Consider the following 22,065-nt stretch of genomic DNA (forward strand, 5'->3'; position numbering starts at 1 on the left):
TTTAAAATCGTATTGGTATTTTAATCTAGAGGGAACATCATTTTTTGGTCCACGAACTTTGCCAAAGTATCATTTTAGGTCCGTGAACTTTGAGTTAGTATCATTTGAGGTACTTTTTACTATTTCCAAGTTTTTTGGACGAAAATACCCTCAATACATTAAAGTGTATATATTTTTAATAAATTTATCATATACTCATATTTTTTTATAAATATCTTTACAATATATTTTTGGCAAATTTTCTAAATATAATTTGACCTTAAATATTATCACTTAATTTTGTGACATGCAAGTAAAATTGCTTCTTCAATTTTTTATATTAATTTTTTTAAAAAATGAATAAAGAACTTTCTTTAATAATAAAAAATTCAATAAAGATCTTTTTATAAATATCTTTACAATATATTTTTGACAAATTTTCTAAATATAATTTGACCTTAAATATTATCTCTTAATTTTGTGACATGCAAGTAAAATTGCTTCTTCAATTTTTTATATTAATTTTTTTTAAATTGAATAAAGAACTTTCTTTAATAATAAAAAATTGAATAAAGATCTTTTTATAAATATCTTTACAATATATTTTGACAAATTTTCTAAATATAATTTGACCTTCAATATTATCATTTAATTTTGTGACATGCAAGAAAAGATCTTTATTCAATTTTTTATTATTAAAGAAAAGTTCTTTATTCAATTTTAAAAAAAATTAATATAAAAAATTGAAGAAGCAATTTTACTTGCATGTCACAAAATTAAGTGATAATATTTAAGGTCAAATTATATTTAGAAAATTTGTCAAAAACATATTGTAAAGATATTTATAAATAATTATGAGTATATGATAAATTTATTAAAAATATATATACTTTAAGGTATTGAGGGTATTTTCGTCCAAAAAAACTTGGAAATAGTAAAAAGTACCTCAAATGATACTAACTCAAAGTTCACGGACCTAAAATGATACTTTCAAAGTTCACGGAGCTAAAATGATACTTTGGCAAAGTTCGTGGACCAAAAATGATGTTCCCTCTTTAATCTATGTTAGTATTTGTTTTTTAAACTGAAAATTAAAAGAATAAAATATGAAAAATGATGAAATAAATTGCAGGTGTTGTAGGTGAAATTAAAAATACTAACGTGATAGGAGAAATATGCTTGTGACCAGGGACGGAGCTAGGGATTCTATATAGGTGGGGCAAAAATACATATAAAGATATTTTCAGAATTAGAGAAAGGGCATATATAGAGAATATTTCAAAAAATTTAAAAATTAATAATTAAAATAGTATAAATAATTTTTTTCAGCTGGGGCAATTGCCCCTTGTGAGGCTCATATGGATCTGTCCCTGCTTGTGACTGATTTTAATGCCTTTACAAATAGTGAAAATCAATATTAAAACCGGAATATTGAATAGTAGATGAGCATCATAGCATGCATATATTCTCTTTGATGTATATTCATTTTGAGGGGTGCATTACCCTCCTTATCACTCCCTAGTATAAAACATATGACTAATATAATTCATTGGATCTATTAATCTAATGGCTTTGATTAAATGTCAGTCGGTACATTATGATACTAGTTTCGTACATCATAGGGCAAAATTGGATACAAACAATTATATAATTCAGTTTAAAAAATGCAACTCCATGATTTCAACGTAAATTATGATTCTGATTCTTAATATCAATTGACACCATTCTCTCTCCCCCATTTCATCTCTCACGTCTCCCTCAATTCTACTCTCCACCAAAACCCTAGCCGCCCTAAATTCGCAAAGAAAAACAGTTTTCTCCTCCATTTGTCGCCGTCAAGACGAAGTGAAATACACACTAGGCCGTAGTCTCTGTATATCTCGTCGGTTTATGGTTTTTTTTGTGACGATGAGCAAACAATCGTCTAGTCTTTCTGCAGACAACGAAAGCAGGTAATTTTCACTCTAATCACTCCCTCGATTTCTTGTTCCGTGAATCGTGATTTCGCTACTCACGATTGAGCTTCTAGTAATTAGTGTTTTTCTGCAATTTTCGTTTTGATTTCGTAGATTTTTGGCGTTTTTTGTTCTTTTGTTCAACATTGATTCGAATATTATTCATCATCACTTCATTCTGATGTTGTACATTATTTTTGGATTGTATACATTATTCACACAAATTGGTACATTATTGCACTTTGATGTTACATCATTTGTTTTTTTTTTGGGTTATAAAATGCCATGATATATTAGACGGTATATACATATTTTGCATACAAAAAATTTGTACATTAGTGTGTAAAACAATGCTACAACACACATGCATACTTGTATGACTTAACAACATCATTTAGATAGTTTAGTACATCAATTAAGCCTGATTTTATGCATCATGTTTTGTTACATCATTTAGTTACATCTGTACATCATGTTCCATTACATTATTAGCCATATATGTACATTAATTGATATTGCATTGTATGTGTTTCTGAATAGGTTCAACGAGTGCAAGAATCGATTACGAGGACGACTTGGACAACGACATGCTTATTGCATTAGCGCAACGACTGATATTAAAGATGTTCAAAGATGTGCTACATTATTATTGTGTTGTAGTATGTCATGTACGAAAATTGTATTTTAATGTATATGTCACCTACTGAGTAATGTAGATTAAAATTTGTTTGATGATGGGCAGAAGTTATATCCATTCCCCCAAGGTTTAAGTAGTCCATGGGGCTAGGGTGTAGTACCAACCAGTAGCACAACGTTCACTAAGGGCAAGGAGTTAGAGCCGTTCTCATATGGTTCAATTATTTATTGTTTGGTGTAGTAGTAATTGTACATTAATGTGTAGGGTTCATACATTACAAGACTACATTAAACTACTTCTTACGTACATTATTATAACATTTTCATACATTATTATACCGTTTACGTACATAAAAAAACAATAAAAACAGAAATTATAGACAAGCGTTGGTAATATGCCCTAACTCGATGGGTTACTAAACCCATAGGGGAAAGGATTTATCTCCCTACCCTTGGTGAATGTATCGTTAGTGAGTCGGTACTACAACCTAGCCCAATGGATTGCTAATCCGCAATGGTATGGATTCAACGTGCTGGAAGACATTAAACTACTTCTGACGTACATTATTATAACGTTTTCGTACATTATTATACCGTTTACGTACATAAAAAACAAACAATAAAAACATAAATTATAGACAAGTGTTGGTAATGTGCCCTAGCTCAATGGATTACTAAACTCAATGGGAAAGGATTTATCTCCCTACCCTTGGTGAAGGTTTCTTTAGTGAGTCAGTACTACAACCTAGCCGAATGGATTGCTAAACCCCAATGGTATGGATTCAACGTGCTGCAAGACATTAACCTACTTCTTACGTACATTATTATACCGTTTTCGTACATTATTAAACCGGTTACGTACATCAAAAACAACAATAAAAATAGAAATTATAAGCAAGCGTTGGTAATATGCCCTAGCCCAATGGATTACTAAACCCAATGGGAAAAGATTTATCTCCCTACCCTTGGTGAAGGTTTCTTTAGTGAGTCGGTACTACAACCTAGCCCAATGGATTGCTAAACCCATATGGTATGGATTCAACGTGCTGCAAAACATTGAACTACTTCTTACTTACATTATTATATCATTTTCATACATTATTATACCGATTACGTACATTATTATACCATATTCGACACAATCAAGCTAATGACGAAAATATGCTTAATTTAAACAATATTTATGTATAAAGATGCTGCAAAATCAATAAGATAATCAACTAAAATATTTAAAATTAAGAGAGAAAAACAAATCAATGCAAAATAACTACCAAATCATGGGAGGAGTGAATTATGGAATGAGAATAACTACTCAAAATGTCAACTTACTTTTCTACCCTTTTCACTTTTTTTTATTGTTTATATTAATTTCATATGACACAAATATAGACCATTAGAAGACAATAATCAATAGATTAAAAGAGTTTTCCATTTTAACAACTTTTTATACATTAATTTGAATAGATCCCTTCATTTTGATGTATATAGTTAATGCGGGGAAAACCAAATTTTATGAATGATCCCAAATTGCATGGTTAGTGGAGCCCAAACCAATTCTGGAATAATCATGCTAAAAATAGTAGCGTTTGACTATTCAATGTGAACAAGATGTTTGCAGGAATCTGATCTTTATACGTATGGTTATTATTGTTCTTTGTCTCTTTCTCCTCTATATATTGTGAAATTCCCCCCACTCCCGACGCTTCTAATATCAGGCAGAGCAATATATATTATTGATGAACTTGGAAATGTATAATTAATTTGTCCATAATTTATTTTAACGTTACGTCAATCATGTTAATTTGGTCACAACTTATTACTTACTACAACCAAGCTTGACTAAGATTTTCCTTCTCTCCAGTTAATCCTTTAAATATGAGATATATGGTTAAGGCATTCCTTAAATTGTTCCCTTTGCTCAATTAAAGAGAGAGAAAGAAGTAAGTTGTTATTTTCTAGCTCGCTCCAACAAAAGGGGGCAACCTACGCCAATTATTTAAGGTGTTTCGGTTAAATATGTTCTTGTGCAAATCAGTTCTAGTGCATGAACATGAAAAAGTTGGGAGTAAAACAATTCAAGTGTTCATCTTCTCTCGTAATCTGTTGGAATTTTTTGTACTATTACTTTTCTCGATTAAGTTTGTGGGGCGGGTGGGAGAGAGAAACTAGTCACAGGGTGGTCTGATATTTATAATAATTTATAGAGACAATGGAAAAAAGTCCAAAAAAGTTCACATTGAAAATAACAGAGTTGAAGTTGGAGAGGAACTAATTACGTTGAAAATGGCGTTAATGGTATCCAACTCTTATCTTGATATAAAGTAAATCACTAGTTTGTCAAAGTCAAACTCTGCCATGGATAGTGGAAGTGAATGCAAATATCAATCAGCTACCAATTGCCACTAAAACTTAAATCAAATAAAATAGAGAAGCAGATGCAGAAATATTAATCACTTCTTTAAAATGATGGTTTGCATTAAGCAATTTTTCTATCCAGTGAATGTAACTTATTTTACTGGTACAACATCTATAAAATACAATGAATTCAACTCAACATCATCATCCTGCTCACTGTGTTCTATGCTCTAACAATATGACATAAAATTGGCAACCATTAGCAGCATTTTCGCATCAAACTTCAACTGGCAAACTATTAATGCTAAAAAGTGACATTTTCAAATCAAAATACGAACTCCTCCTGCTCAGCTGATCCATTTGATCCCTTATCTTTCATAGCTCGTAGGGATTCTGCTGTTGAGTCGCTGATGTTCAGTAGATACTGTACTCTTGCTACTTTCTCAGGCGCCTGATCGCTTTTCATGTACACGAGGAAGAGGTCTGCCAGTTCCTCAGGCACCTCCCATGACACGGGGGTTGCGGGTACAGCCTTGTCGCAGGCTAACAAGTCGTTCAGGGAATTAACCTGCAATAAGACAGAAATTTAGTCAAGCAACACTTGTGTTGAGACTATTGTAAGATAGCAGAATGTAACTAAACTTGTGCCACTTACCACTCCTTGATTGTTTCTCTGTCGTAGCAGCGCTACTGCTTGAACAAGAGAATTCGATAATCTAGCCTGGGCAAGTTCATGAACAACTTGTTTGGCCTTCTCAGCATCGATGTTGAGATCCTTCGGAATTCTCTCATACACTTCCTCATCGTCAAACTCTCCAGTACCAGATGAGAAGATAGCATCAATAGTCTTTTTGAAGAGATTCTCCCGTAAGCTTCCAGTGATCATGTTGTCCACATCAACTCCATTTTCTTTCAGTTCTCTGATTTCCTTTATGCTAAGCCTTCCCCGGCCAACAGCAGTTTCAAGAGCTGCTGACAGTTTTGTTGTGGTTATATTTTTTATGATCTTTTGGGCATACTGAGGTGGCAATCCGACATTCTTCTGCAACTCGTTAAGTTGCTCAATCCTATTTTTGGTCAATTGTCCATCGGCCAAAATAACCTCAGCTTCCTGCCTGAAAGCCTGTTCAGCTAAACCCCGATGAACATCAACAATCTCCTTGTCAGTCAAACCAAGTATCCCACCGAGTTGGTTTAACAAAACATACTCTGAATCATCCTTCTTCGTAGTGATTTGAGCTCCAAATGGAATCCTGGTAACTTCACCGGTTAGACAATACATTAAGTATGTTTTGTAAAGGTCGTTTCTATCCCTTTCAGGAAGGTCATCTCTAAGATTTATCTCCTTCTGACTAGCTTTCCCAGCAGTGTTCTCCTTGCTTGGTCGTGCTTTTCGGAGTGACTGCAAGGATTCCCATTCCTCATCATCCTCTGTCTGTTGTTCCTCCTTCGCAGTTGGGTCTTCAGGTGGACTATCAGCAGACTCTGTCTGCTCCCCTTTGATATCCGCAACTAGTTCCGTGACAACCAAAGTATTGAAAGCTATCATCTTCTTTAGTTCTTTTGCAGATTCAGTGCGGCTACCAGCAGCCCTTGCCCGTTGAATGTAGTTGATGAAAATCCTGCGGACCTGAATGTAACCAATTAAAATAGACCACATCAGAGACATTCCACTATGTATGGTTAAGACTCAAGAAATCTTTTGAGAAGACATCATGCTCCCAAAAATAGTATGCAGCACCAAGGATCATGGACACTTACTGCTTTACCGGCAATAGACATTGCAACCTCCCTAGTCAAGCGCAAACCAAAGGCAGCTTTCCTGACAGCCTTCTTAGTCTCCGCATCATATCCATCTACACCAGAAGCAATTGCCTCCTTGACAAGCTGTAATATTCATGCAGCCGTGAAAAAAAGCAGAAAATTATGACATCCAAGAATTGGCAACATTCAATCGCATTGAACAATTACTTAGCGCCACAAAGTGTTGCTGGATAGCATAATTTATTATTTTGCAGATTCTAAGAAGAATTGAAGGAAATGAATAAAGAGAAATCACCTTCTCAAATACACCACCGCAGATATCTGCATGAGCTGCTTCTACTGTTTGCTTTGGAATGCAGAACATAATCTGTATCTGCTCCAAAGTTTTTACATCATCGTCACTGAGTTCACCTTTATCAGTTACCAGTTGCTGAAGTTTTCTCCGGTAAATTTCTACAGGTAAAGAAGATAAATTCTTTCAAAAACACGTTAATAAAACTTGTATAACAAAGGACTTTCACAAGTTATATAATCAACTAAAAATTATGAGAAACTAAACTATAATGCCTTTTATTATTAAAACTCAATATAAATAAACCTTCATGTATCTCTATGGCCTTCTCTGGATCAAAGTGCAGCTCTTCACAAAGATTCTGAAGATAGGCAGCTTTACTATCCGCCTCCATCAGATCACCACTAGATACGGCCTGCTGAAGACGTCTACGATAAACTTGGATTGTAACTTCTAAAGTTATTGACTCTGCTTCTCGTCTTCCTAAACCAAATATATTCTTCAATTGATTCAGTGCAGCAAGCTACAAAAAGAACAAAAAAGATGAGGTCAATAGACAGGTAAAACAACAAATTTGAAAATGAGTATTGCATGTAAAATGTTTATACCCAGAACATATGATAATCTAAAATCAACAGTATAATCATAACAGCAGGCAGCTGCTTATACAGCAATTATGGCTGTAAATACAGAACAGTGAACATTAGCAAGTTACTCTTCCAAGTTCAGGTTTTATTGAACTTAATAAATGCACCATCATATCCTTCACCATGCATAAACAAATTTTACAATTTTATGAAATAATATGAGACAGTAACTAACATCAGAAAGTATGTTAAGTTCTAATATGAAATATAAAAACTCAAACCAAGTGACCCAAGTAGCCCAAGTATACTGAGTCAGCCAATGGTTTGTTACTGCATCATATCTTCTTTCCAGTCCAGCGAATAAGAGAAGGGAAATATGAGAAGTACACTGAGGGCACTTTTGTCTTGCACGGGAAGACTAACTTTGGTTTTGGCAGTTATGAATATTTTAGCGTATCCTTATCCTATGTGTCCCTTTTCAGGATCCTAAAGGACATTCTTGAAAATCTAATTAAGGAACTTCTAGATGGACATTCTCATTCTCATTCTCATCTTGTTGCACTGGAGACCGTCACTAAATTGGACATTGTCAGTATGAGAAATATGGCGTTAGTCAAATGAAGGTGCACTTAGTTGCGAAAGTCTTTGAGAATCAAGTATAACAGCAAGAAAATAGATGATATACTTATTTAGCTTTTTATATGGCTTTTAGGAGCCTACACACCTTTTCATCTTCCATGCGACCCCCTGATAAAGCATCTGACACATATGCTTTGTATAGAAGCTTCAAGTCATCCATTTTCCGGTCACCATCATACTCCCCACCTGAACCAAACAAACATAAGCTAAAGTTCAACACTTCCGATAGGAAAAAGACTGTGTCACTATCACATTGAACTAAAGGGTTCTCATTTAAGCATATCAAGTGATGGATAACAGAAAAGCATAAAACAATGGCCTTAGAGAGGGGATGCGAAAAATTGCTTAGACAAACCTATTAAAGATATGGCACCAACCCCACGAGCAAAGCGACTGGCATCAGGGTGGTTCTTAAGTGAGATCAATTTATTATTAAAAGCTAGTATTTTATCAAGCTCCTCAATCACAGGTTTCCTGTCAAATGCACACACTAGGTTAGCAAAACATGTTTCGAAATTTTTGGTACTGTGACCAACCATAAAGTTATTTATATCCATACAAGGTTAACATAGTAACTATGAATATAATCATAAGACCACTGCCACCACCACTACAAGTATTTGGAGCAAATAAGACTGTTAACCAACCTGACCCACTAGAAGAAAATTTGCATCACCAATAAATATTGCAGATTTGTAGAGTTCAAATTTCTAAGTATATAAGATTGTTCATACACAGCTTTAGTTCTGGACTTCAATATGCTGACAGCTGCTGAAATACTTTTCTCCACAAGTTTTCTTGTATGCTCCCTAAACAAGTCTTCAGCAAGCTACAAAACAGAAGAAAGCACTAACAGTGAAACAACACATAGTTACATAAATCATGACATGTTAAATATCGAATAATTTGTATATCACTTTTTGGCACTCAATCTTTTACATCTATAATAAAGAATCAGAGATGTGATCAAAGACATGGAGAATGACATCATAAAAGAATGTACCTGATCAGATAATCGATAAAGGAGTTGCGCTTCCCTAAGGCTTATCAGTTGGCTCTCATCAACATCTAGAAAACAATCCAAGCCATCAATTGTTGCAATTTCATCAGCTTAGTACTTATTCTTAAGTATGTAACACAGCCAACAAAAAGGAGACCGAAGTGGAACCATATAAAGCTGTAAGAGGTCATGGCGAGAAAAAATAAACTACACGGTGAATAGATAACAATAATAACAAATGTATAGAACCACCCAGTTGAATAGGATCTACATTGAATGCCTTAATTATCAGAAAATCATCAGTTTCAGTTTTAATAGGACAAAGGGAGTATATGTTTTTCGATATGCTGCTTATCGCAATAGTCATGTCAGCATAGTCTAGAAACTTGAGAAAAATCAAGAGCATACAGATGGCAGGGTGGTAATCAAATAAAGGCTTTTGGCATAATGTAGCAAAAACTAAAAATAGTCTTTCCTTATTGACATTTTCAGAGATCTGCAAACCATATTGAACAGTGTGCTACCTTGGGAAATTGGTGCAAGCTTGAAAGCATACAATCTTTGGGCATTGTCACGGACAGCAACCTCTACCTGATACACAAGAATTTAAGGTTATATGATATAAAACACGAGAAACAAGTTTTAAACAACTGTGGTCAAGCGGATATAAAACTGGCATGACAAGACACAGTGTAGACAATTGACATAAAAAATAATGAAAACAGATGCTACCTGAGAATCAGTGACCTTGAACACACGTTTCCAAGGTAACAAGAAACCAGATGCTTCTCCAAACACAAGATTAGAGACATAAACCAGCTTCTGAAATGCCTGCACTAGAAACATTTAACTGGTCAAGCTCTATCCTTGCAAATTCAAATAATCATTATAGCTGTTATATTCAAGAGACTAAACTACACCATACCCGACGTTGTTCCATATCATCATCACGATCCCCAGTTTCAAGTCTTTGCCTGAAAATCCGCCTACCAATCTGAGAAACAGTGGATTAACACCTCAAAACAACTAAATCTCCATTTCCAATTAAGAAGCATCAATTGAACTGACGTTGGTAAATTCAAGCTTGGTTAATCTATTACCAAACCAGATCCAAGATTAATCTATCAAATATATTCAGCTTATGAGTTTGTCAAGTTAGGCCTAAACTTTGGCAAAGTATACTCAAATTAGATATTCATCCTATTATCCTATAGGCAAAACATTTGTGTGGTTCTTCAAAGCATACATATATACTAAAAATTCATCCCTTCATCATAAATAACTTTCTTATATAGCAATATTCTTATTAAAAAAAGTACAGAAATACATAAAATAAATATCAGACGACTCAGATTATATCTATATTTTGAGCTACCTAGTGAGTCATTGATGAGCTTGTTGGTGAGCTAAAAACCAAGGAATGTCAAGCCATACTTGACTTGTTTATGTTAACAAATCTCATTATACAAGACCAAACAATGTTCTAAACTGAAGCTTTACAAGTAGCTCGGCTCATTCACAGCCATAATTAACCATTGAGCGTTCTAAATAGCACTAGATGAAACACTACCTCCATGTGCATGGCTGCCGCATCCGGGTCATCAATGCCCAATGAGTTTTTGTAGTTAATAATGGTCTCAACTTCGTCACCTTTGAGATCTTCATTTCCAGGAGGAAGGACAGAAGATACAAATCTACAAAGCAAAAATTTGATCAATAAGCTTTTATATGGGTACTGAGTCTACTGACAGACTGCTCTGTGTTGTGTGCATCATAATGAGCAAATACTATTGCTTACCGACAATAAATATCACAAAGCTCCGCATTGAAAGACTCATTCTGTTTGCTAACACCATATCTGGAATATTTCAGAATTATAAAATAATTACAACAGAAGTAAGAAATTGAAATAATATAGTACTAACAAATTTCAGAAGCCAAACTGAGCAAGGAGGCAAGGATGAAAAGAAAGAGAGAACAGACACAAACCACCTTTAATGTGAATTAGTTTCTACTCTTATGCAAGACTATGTTGAAAACCTTACATGTGAGCATGCTTGATTGTATATCACATCCAACCTCAAACTCAGTACTACATCCAGTATCCATATGATTAGGAATAATTAGCCTTCAATAAGTATTTACAAAAGCAAGCTGCAACAACAATGTACCCATTATCTACCTAACACCGGTGCTTGACAGCTACTAGACATAATTACATTGCTCCTGTGCACAATTTTCATTCACAATATATCGGAAATAGACTTCACGAGATACACAACCAATTACGAGAGTAAATATATCTTCCAAAATTTTTCACCAGTTGCAACAAAAATTAGCATCATTGACGGCATAGAATCAGAAAATCAACCATTTTAAAAACCTAACATCAAAAAGCGCAAACAGAAATCCAATTACTTTTTCGCAATGGCTTCAACATCTTCCTTCTTAACAGCCCCAGGACCACCACATTCCACCACATAATTATGCAAGCTAGTGGCCGCAACCTCCGGCACACACGAATTCAACGCATAGGCCGCGCCAGCGCCGGCAGCACCAACCGCCACGGCACCACCGATGGCGGCATTGCGGGAGCCACCGAACCTCGAGCCGAGACCGTATCCAGCAGCAGCCGCGGCAGCAACGATCAGCACGGAGCTGGCAATTCGGACGGGAGGAGACAGTGCATCGACGACGGACTGGACGGCGTTGAGCTGTCGCTTCTCTCCGACTAGATCAGGTTTGACCGAGGATTGGTCGGTAGAGCACCGGATATCGCAGATTTTATAGCGATGGCGGCGGAGATTGAGTGATGAGAAACGGAGGTGGGCGGTGGTGGATAGAAAGGGGGAGAGAAGAGGGGTGTTGGGGCAGGGCGAGGAAGGAGGTGCTGTGAGCAGAATTGAAGGATTCATGGTAAATTGATTAGTATGTGGCTCCTTGAAATAGTGGGGGAGAGTAGAGAGAGAGAGAAAGAGCTAAGAGTAGTAGTTCATAGGGTTTTAGATGAAGTGAACAGAACAGTGGAGAGTGTAAAGAGATAGGAGGCGGAGAAGAAGATAAAAACTCTTACTCAAATTGGAAACCTGCGATCCGACCCGTTTTCTACGATTCTTTCAAGCTAATTGGGCCGGGCTGGAGCGAATCCATATCCGATTTGTTCAGTGATTAAGTATATGGGCATGTGACAGCAAAATGTTAGGCATTGCATTTGAAAGGCCATCATCCAATCTTCAAAACTCACTTTGATGCCCGGCTATGTATAGCAGCACATTGGCAGCGGATTTTGAAGGAGACAAGATGGCACGTTAATTCGCACACCAGATGATACTCCTCATCAAAGTTAGCCACCTTGAATAGGTAAGACGACTAAGGTCATCCGCAACGCTGTCTCTTATCCGTCTCTTAATCGTCTCATCTCTTCACTATTCATGGGTCTCACTGTACTTTTCATCTCTTAACCATCTCTTAACAATCTCATCCATTGACTATTCATTCAATTTCATTTTTTATTTTTATTTCCAACAAATTCAATTAATAAAAACATACTTCATTAAATAAAATAAAATTACAACTTAAAATTCTAAAAAAATAAAAAATCACATTAATAAAATCCTAAAAAATATAAAATACATAATTTAAAATCTTCCGCTCACTCTCTCTAAATTCAAAATCTCAAATGGATTCATGGATGGATTAAATTTGGGAGAAGAATAATTTTTTGAGATGAAGAATGTAGAGTGTTTGAGTGAGAATATTGAGTTTTTTTTTAGTGGATTAATTTGTACGAATGATTTGATATTTATATAAGTGATTGAGGGCTTAAAAAATCAAAAAATAAATAAATATTTTGTTAAAAAGCGGCTATAAACGTTTGGCTAGTATAATTTTGGAATTTTTTTTTATTTTTCAAATTTTTTCTGAATTTAAAAAAACAATAAAAAATACATTTTCAACGGAAATAAACGACGTCCACTCGCGGGCCGGCGAGTGGGCGTCACGGACGAACCGCAGCTCGCCACGTCGCCAACGCGCGTGGCGAGACAACTCGCCAAGTGTCTCTCCGCGACGAGTTACGGGACGGCCTGGGGACGAGACGGAGCCCGCAACGCTGTCTCGCTGCCGTCTCGTCTCTCTGAGACGAGATAGGGACCGCAACGAGACGCGTTGCGGATGCCCTAAGATATAGGTAGTTGCTAGAAGCACAATTGAGGGTGTTTTGGGGGCCGAAACCTGAATTTAGAAAATTGAAAATTTTGATATTATTTCGGTTTTCTTGTATAGTGAAAAAGTAAAAATATTAATCAACGATATTAATATTTTTTTTATTTTTTAACAATATTTAAGCATTTTAATCAATAGTGTTGCAATATTGATGAGAAATACATCGTTTACGAGTAGTTGTGAGTATTCGGGTTTCCATTTGATTTTTTGTCCAACCGAACCGAAATCGGAAAATCAAAAATCAAACTACAAAAGCCAAACTTGACCGAAAAATTGAAAAAAATTGAACCAAATTTCAAAATTTTAGTTTGGTTCGATTCGGATATTTGATTTTTAATTTTTTTGCTCAGGCCTATATATAAAAACACAGGGCTAGGTTTTCCTAAAAAATTCGTCGGCAGCGTCCACTTGCATGGTCAAGCATTTGAGGGATTTTGAAGATTAGATGTTCAGCTTTAAAACCCTTTGCCGCCTTTCGTCCTATGGGCTGAAATATGAGTTGAAATTATTATTGTGATTTACATAGAATGAAACTCAATCATTGTTGCAATTTAACATCTCCGTCAATTTTTGGGAAAAAATGGACTAAAGTAATACTCTATTAGACCATCCACAGTAGAAATAGCCCAACAATAGCTCAGCCATAGCCTAGCCACTGCCACATCATCACCACTAAAAATCCTCCTGCCACATCATCAAAACAAGCAAATAGCCCAGCAATAGCCTAGCCACATAATATCCACATCACTATTAACAAATATATACAAAATGAAATAATTAACAATCACACAATATACGAAATTTAATTTACGAGACATATACGGGAAAAGTTTAATAATAATATTAAAATTTAAAAAAGTACAATAATTTTAAAAAATACATTAATTTAAAAACAAGTGGTGCGAATGAAAATGATGAGCAAAGCGCGTATATATAGTGTTTCGGGAAAAAAAATTTAAATTTCGCGCTAGGCGGTGCGCTGGGCGATCCGGGCGCTGCAATAGCGCCGAGCGGACCGCCCAGCGCTGCGCGGTTTCTCTCTCCATTCGCCCGCTGGGCGACTGCAATAGACCGCCCAGCGCCGGCGCTCGGCTGGGCGGCATTGTGGATGGTCTTATACATCCTCCATCCCATAAGAGTATACATTTTTAATTGAACACGAGTTTTAATTCAAATTAGTAAAATAAGAATGCAGTAGAATGAAAAAATAATTGAAATATTATTAATGGAGAATAGTCTCACCTCACTAGAGAGAAAAAAGTACATACTCTTATTGGGACGGACTAAAAAAAAGAGTGTATACTCTTGTAATCTTGTTTAGAGAGAGTAATGTTTAGAACCTAAAGCTAACAAACATAATATTCTTAACAAAAATCGTTAAATTTTAATATATTTAGTCATATATTATGTATACGTGGAGTAGCATTTAATAGAAAATAGCATTTGTTGCATTTAGTCATTTTTCAAAAAACTTTTGAATTTAACCACAATTGTGTTGACAAATTGTGATCAAAATATTATTTACATTAAAATTTAATTTATTTTAGTCAGTGCACTTTTATATCCTCAAGTTCGAAACTAATTGACCAATTACGTGTGGAAGTAGTACTACACACTCGATGTTGCAAGTTTGAAGATGCATATGTTCGAATCTCACTAATGTCTTTCAAGGTTAAGTCAAACAATATGATTTGGAGGCAATTGCATAACAACATGATTTTCCCGCTAAAATTAGAGATTTCCCAATTTACAAAGAAGGTGTGAAAGGAAAGGTTAGATTAGATGGACAATAGTCAGCCTAGCACGGCACAAAATGATGGACACATGAAACGGTAAGAATACGTGTAGGTTTGTGTGGACGTTACGTTACATCTCCCACTAATCCATAAATCTTGTCTTAATTCACCACAATACTACCATTAATGGCAAAGGCTGGTGGCCTCTACAACTCCACACTTCTTTACTACACACCACAATTTTATTAGATGCATATATATGATCTCCAGACCTTCCATCTTACCACCCTACCTATTATTTTATATTTATGGCATCTTAATTACTCTGTATTGGACTGCTACTTAATTAATAAATATCTCTATTTTTTAAGTTTAAATTATTAGCTCTACGATTCATAATTCACAAACCCTTAATCTCTAAAAACATGCATGCATGCATGCATTTTTGGTCTTTTGGATATTTTTCTTACATAGTATTTCCATGTTAAAGTAATGTGTTGAGTACAAATGAGCTTGTCTCATACGTGTAACACAGATTAATGAAGTACTAAAATATAGCACATGTTACATGGAAAAATCTGGCTCGGTTTTCATGTTGATTTATATTTTATATGATATTAGTTCACCCACTTTATAATGAATTAAATATATTAGGTCGATGTCGCTGTTCGTAGAATAGCGTCAGTGTGATTATTATATCCATCTCGATTTAATCGATTAAACGAATAATTATAAAATTTGAAAATTCGTATGTGTATCCATGTTGCATTGTTGCGTTGCACCATGCAAACAAGCAACATACGTAACTAGAGTGGTATGATTGTTATTCATAAACTATATGTATATGAATATACGGGTGTAAAGTGGAGTTGTGATATATGCAAAACTCAATAGTATACCTTATTGCATAACACAAAACTAAAAGAACGGATGTCATATTTAGGTATCAACAGAGGTTATTGTTAGTTTATGTTTAGGTTATTTTAGAATGACGACCTAAAATAATTTAAAAAATAACTTCAAATTTGAATATATTTTTCAATAATCTAAAACTGAATAATAATGATATAGGTATAAAATGCATGATTTTTTAATATTAATTTGGCAAATATAATGGTTAAGATTTGACATGCTTTTGTATTAAGATCAATTCTTATTTTGATCAAAATCCTATACATGTGATTGCATATGCATGTTAATATTTGGTTTTTCTATAAAAATATTAAAACAATTAACGTTTTTCTTTCATACTCGAAGACTCAAAGAAGGGATAGGATAAATCGAAGGTAGATCAATTTAATAGTTTGAATTTAACTAAGAGCTACTCTAACATGCCATCGGCCGTCGCCATAAATAACCAGCCATTAGTGACCACTTAATTACCTAATAAAAATTTAATTGTTGCAAACGAGCGGTCATGGGAGTTTTTTTCTTTAATTAATCAATCAATCAGGTTTCTCATCTATAGTCTTCTCCAAATTAATTTCTTCTAAGTTCTAGTAACTCTGTTTATTCAAAAAACATTAAATATTTTTACCCCTTAGTTCTTCTTCTCTATATGTAATTTTCATGTCCGACCTTTTAGTTTCATTAAACGCCAAAAGATCACCCCTCACATAATCATACCAACAACTACTTGATAATTACGTTAATACTTATTTGAACCAATGTTTTCGTTTCCATAATTAGTAACATCTATCTATAAATATATAAAAGGGGAGTTTTGGTGATATTTACATCAATGTCATTTTAATAATAAATTTATTTATTAATTAAAACTACTTTTTAAGAATAGCTTATGGTTTGAAACGTCAAAAAATAGACATTTATTATTGATATCATTTGTAACAAATGACATTAATGTCATTTTAATAAAAAAGTTATTTATTGGTTAAAATAGTTTTTTATTAATAGTCCATGATTTAAATAGGTGGAGTATTTTTGTTGTAAGCGTTTTGCTTTTCACATTCCAAAAACCACCGTGACCTTTAATTAGCATTTCTTCACTAAGCATTTCACTACAAATATTAAATTTAACGTAAATTATAGTAAACGTTTCATATGTAAATATTAAAATTATGTTGAAGATGGTTGGAAACTAAAAGGTCATTGTTATGAACTGTGGAACTTGAAAGGTTAATTATTTTTAATTTTTGTCTATAAATACATGTTCTTTCATTGTTATTCATATTTTCATTTCTTGTGGACATTGTTGGGGTCCGAGGAATTACAGGAAAAATATCGACATGAGCCTCCCGAACCTTGTCGACGCGGAGGACACATCGATGCAAATGGCGATCGACTATTTCATGTATGTGGCAGTGTTGGAGCCATAGATCTAAGTTTTTTTTGTGTTGTTTTATGTGATTTCACCATTAGTGTAGTTATATTCAAGATGTTTATAGTTGCTCGGTTAGTTGGTTGACACTGACAGAGTATCTGTATTTTGTGCATGGTAGTAAAGGCGTGACAAATTTAGGATTTGAATCTCTATCTTTTTAAGGAGTTTCTCTATAAAAAGTTGTACGTACATTAAAATAAGCTGGAAGGATGATGGAATAAGGAAGAAGTAAGGTTTAGGCTTTTTCGGTATTCGAATTATTAGTGTGATTACTAATTAGTCGTAGTTTTTAGTTGATTAGATTTATTCTTTTAGTTAATTGGGCTATTTGGCTAATTAAGTATTTTTTTATTGCATTGCAATCCGTACTAATTTATATATCCACCATTTTGGTTAATTTAAATCGCGGTAATTATATTAACCATTTTGGTTAATTAAGTATTTATTTATTGTATTACAGTTCGTACTAATTTATATATTCGCCATTTTTATTAATTTAAATCACGGTAATTATATTACTCTTATGTACTTTACGTTTGTTAGTTTAAATATTTTTTATTGCCTTGCAATCCGTACTAATTTATATAACCACCAATTTGGTTAATTTAAATCACAGTAATTATATCTTAATCTGTTTTATTTGAAAATATCTTAATCCGGGCATAGCACGGGTGTGATACTAGTTTCAATAAATTTAGGGCTCCCGCACTTTCGAATCGATTCTCCAATTATTCTATTAAATGTTCGGAGTTGATCATGGCTGACCAACCCATTTAACAATAACATAGTCTACTTGTTAAAATATGAGTATGCAATTCTCTATTGCTTATCATGGTTAACAGTGCAAAAAATCGAATCCCCTAGTGTATAATCAATTAATCTTAAGTAATATTATCGTCCTACAAATAACTAGATAGGTAATAAATAGATATAAAAAATTATAAATCTGAACTAAATTAACATCATAATTAATAATTATAAAATCAAACGAAATTACTAGAGTTAGAAATTCAAGAGGAACAAATTCAACAAAATGATATTTAGTTGACTACTAGAGCGAGATAGGCATAATCATACAGGTATAATTTGTTTTTGGTGGGGCTGTGTGTATATTTAGTATATTTAAAATTCTGAAAGGAGATTTTTATTATGATTTATTTTGATGATGGTGATTATTTTATAGTAAATTACACAAAATAGTATTCAATAATAGTATTATTATAAGAATAACAGAATTTTTGGTATGGGTTTAACTTTCTTTTACTTTCTTGGAATGACTGAACTTATTAGTAATTACAAAATCTTTAGTTATTAGACAACATAACTAATCTTATTCATCAAAAATCTGCATTCAAAATAAAAACCCTAATAACCAAAAATGAAATTAAACAAAAATAGATAATTAAAAATAAACCTGGAAATATAGAAAATTATCTTTTTCGGCCCCTTAATGTGTTAGATGACCGAATTTCAAGTCATTTCGCACATAAAACATTGTTGGCGCGTTTTTGGCTTCGTCGGCATCGACTACTCGAATTGTGATTACTAATCTTATTATGAAAATATAGCACTTCCTCCATCCACAAAAAATAAACTAATTTTACCATTTTAGGTCATTCACCGATAACAGGTCAATTCTATAAATATAGAAATTTAAACAATGTATTAACCATAAACATCATCTTATAATATGGATCTAGTCCACTAAAACTAGTAGTAACTAGTACTATTACTTTACGCATGCGTATTAAAACTCGTACCATTTACGATTTTGTCTATATTTTAGATAGAGAAAACATATTATTGACATCATTAGTTACGTATACACACCAAAAATGAAACAAATTTCATTTGTATTTAACGTGCATTCATTCCCCTATAAATACAGTACCACTCCATCAAAGAAAAAGAAAAAGGAAAAAAGCAAGCCACAAACATAGAAATAGAAATAAATAACCCATCCATGCATTGAAGTGCAAGTGTTGAGTGAGAGCATGGCCATAGAATGGCTAACCCTAGTCGCCGCAATCTGGCTCCAATCCATCAACGGCACCAACTCCAATTTCCCGGCCTACTCCTCCGAGCTTAAACGCATCCTCTCCACCTCCCAGCTCAACCTCAACAACCTCGCCTCCGCCAACGACGCCGGTAAGCTCTTCGGCTGGATCTCCGGCGTCGCCGCCGACCACCTCCCCCTCTGGCTCGTCCTCCTCATCGGTTCCCTCCTCGGCCTCCTCGGCTACGGCCTGCAATTCCTCTTCCTCACCTCCCAATCCCCCCACCTCTCCTACCCCCTCCTCTTCCTCCTCACCGCCCTCGCCGGCAACGGCATCTGCTGGATCAACACCGTCTGCTACCTCCTCGCCATCCGCAACTTCCCCCTCGACCGCCAGATCGCCGTCGGCCTCTCCACCAGCTACATCGGCCTCAGCGCCAAGCTCTACACCGACATCGTCGACGTCATCGCCGATTCCAATTCCCCCTCCGACCGCGCCAAGGCCTTTCTCCTCCTCAACGCCGCCCTCCCCCTCCTCGTCTGCCTCGCCGTGGCCCCGCTCGCCCGCGGCGCCGTCGTCGGGAAGTCTAAGCGCCTCTCCAGAGGCTTCTTCGCGATGTTCGTCATCTCGATGGCCACCGGAGTCTTCGCGGTGGTCACCAGCCTGAAAACGGTGGTGGCCGGGGCGCTCCCGAGCTACGCGATCCTCGCAGGGATGGTGGTGATTCTGCTGCTACCGCTGGTCGTGCCGGCGGGGGAGAAGGTCACGGAGACGGTGCGGAGGAGGTGCTTGATCGCGGTGCACCACGACGACGGCGGAGTGGCAGCGGTGGTGGAGAAGGATGTGGAGAGTGATGGTGGGGAAGGCGTGGGGGTTGTGGATGAGATGGGGCCGTTGGTGATGGTGAGAAGGGTTGAGTTTTGGTTGTATTTTTTTGTGTATTTGTTCGGAGCCACGCTGGGTTTTGTTTTTGTCAATAATTTGGCGCAAATTGCCGAGTCGAGGGGGTGTTCAGGGACTTCCTCGTTGGTCTCGCTCTCGGCCGCCTTCAACTTCTTCGGCCGTCTCCTTCCGTCCTTCCTCGATTACTTTTTTCCAAGGTATGATCACCTGCCCCTTTCTACACATTCCAGTCTTTTTTTATGGTAAATTGTCAAATAAATCATAAAAAATAATCGAATCCTCGCGAAAATATGTCAGTTGATTTTAAACACGTCACCCACTGCAAAAGTTGAGTTAATTAACATAGTTAATGCATCCAACTATTCAAAACTGGTTGCGAAATGTGTTAAGAACGGGTTAAGAATGTAACCTATCTAGCTATAACAATTTATTTGACAATTTGTCATTTTTTTTATATAAATGTGTTTCATTTTGGACACATGCAATGATGAAAAATGGAGTGAATGAATCAACTACTGCCTAATATTATGTCCACGTGTGATAGATTATAAACACAAATTAAGGAGTAGTACACGTATGTTCTTCTCTTCCTTAATTCTTAATAAGCCATAATAGCCGCATATTACAGAAATTGACTTGATTATGCAAGTTAATTGGTTTACAGTAAAACTAGAGTTTCATGGTTCGTATAAAATGATGTATCCAACAATTATTATTGGTGTACGTACGGTACTGATTATAGGGTTTAAATGCTCAATGTGTCAGCATAATGAGTTAGTTGGTATATTAATTGAGCGGTTGAATATATCTATGGTTCCACCACCTTGAGGGAATGAAAAGTCAAATATATCGACTACTAGTCTCTCTGTTTCAAGATAAAGATTTATGTGAGCTGATACATATTCTTGTACATGAGTTATGATTTGTGGTGATGAATTAATGTAGGAGTAAGCGGTTGTTGGTGAGTAGAGCGGGAGCCATGGGAGTGATGATGGGTCCAATGTGCGGAGCTTTCTTTCTGCTATTGAATGAAGAAGACGCGTCTTTATATGTGGGGACGGGCATCATAGGCATATGCACTGGCGCGATTACATGCATTTCTGTTTCCACAACTGCAGAATTGTTTGGAACTAAGAATTTCGGAGTGAATCACAATATTCTTGTGTCCAATATTCCAATAGGTTCCTTCTTGTTTGGGGATTTTGCTGCACTTCTCTACAATAAAGCAAGAAATCATAATTCATCACTTTGCATGGGACAAAATTGCTACCGCACCACTTTTATTTTATGGGGTTCTTTGTGTTGTTTGGGGACTTTTTTGGCTTTTATTCTGCATTTACGGACCAAGAAATTATTATGCTCACCTAAGATTACTACACAGAGCGTAGCTTAGTGATCAGATTTTGTAACACACACATATATATATATATATAGATAGAATGTATATATATTGGTTTATAAGTTAGGATTTATATAGGCACTTAGTTTTCTAATCTATTTTATTGGTCAATGTAAATGATAGATATGATCAAATATCGATTATTGATGTTCAATATGTGACGGTTCAACACAGTTTGGAAGTATTTATTTGATTGCATCAAAAAGTTGTATGCATACAAAGACATGAAATTTATCTAGATTCACATTTTGAAATGTG

The 22,065-nt window shown here is 35.2% G+C and overlaps 2 protein-coding genes across 2 annotated transcripts; one reads left to right on the forward strand and one right to left on the reverse strand.

The window, feature by feature from the left end:
* Positions 1–5,006: 5,006 nt before the first annotated feature.
* LOC121744420 (protein TIC110, chloroplastic-like) lies at positions 5,007–12,265 on the reverse strand. Its single transcript, XM_042137941.1, has 15 exons — positions 11,626–12,265; positions 11,006–11,065; positions 10,778–10,901; positions 10,133–10,201; positions 9,940–10,038; positions 9,732–9,798; positions 9,211–9,275; positions 8,942–9,036; positions 8,563–8,681; positions 8,293–8,393; positions 7,288–7,504; positions 6,985–7,142; positions 6,687–6,812; positions 5,581–6,555; positions 5,007–5,493 (listed from the first exon to the last, which is right to left on the reverse strand). Exons 1-15 carry the CDS (start codon positions 12,120–12,122, stop codon positions 5,251–5,253), a joined length of 3,015 nt encoding a protein of 1,004 aa, XP_041993875.1. The 5' UTR covers positions 12,123–12,265; the 3' UTR covers positions 5,007–5,250.
* A 7,119-nt stretch (positions 12,266–19,384) lies between these two features.
* On the forward strand, positions 19,385–22,004 carry LOC121745058 (protein NUCLEAR FUSION DEFECTIVE 4-like). The gene is made up of 2 exons (XM_042138821.1): positions 19,385–20,605; positions 21,354–22,004. Exons 1-2 carry the CDS (start codon positions 19,503–19,505, stop codon positions 21,799–21,801), a joined length of 1,551 nt encoding a protein of 516 aa, XP_041994755.1. The 5' UTR covers positions 19,385–19,502; the 3' UTR covers positions 21,802–22,004.
* The last annotated feature ends 61 nt before the right edge of the window (positions 22,005–22,065 follow it).

The sequence above is a fragment of the Salvia splendens genome, chromosome 8 (assembly GCF_004379255.2).
Source record: "Salvia splendens isolate huo1 chromosome 8, SspV2, whole genome shotgun sequence".
Classification (NCBI taxonomy): Eukaryota; Viridiplantae; Streptophyta; class Magnoliopsida; order Lamiales; family Lamiaceae; genus Salvia; species Salvia splendens.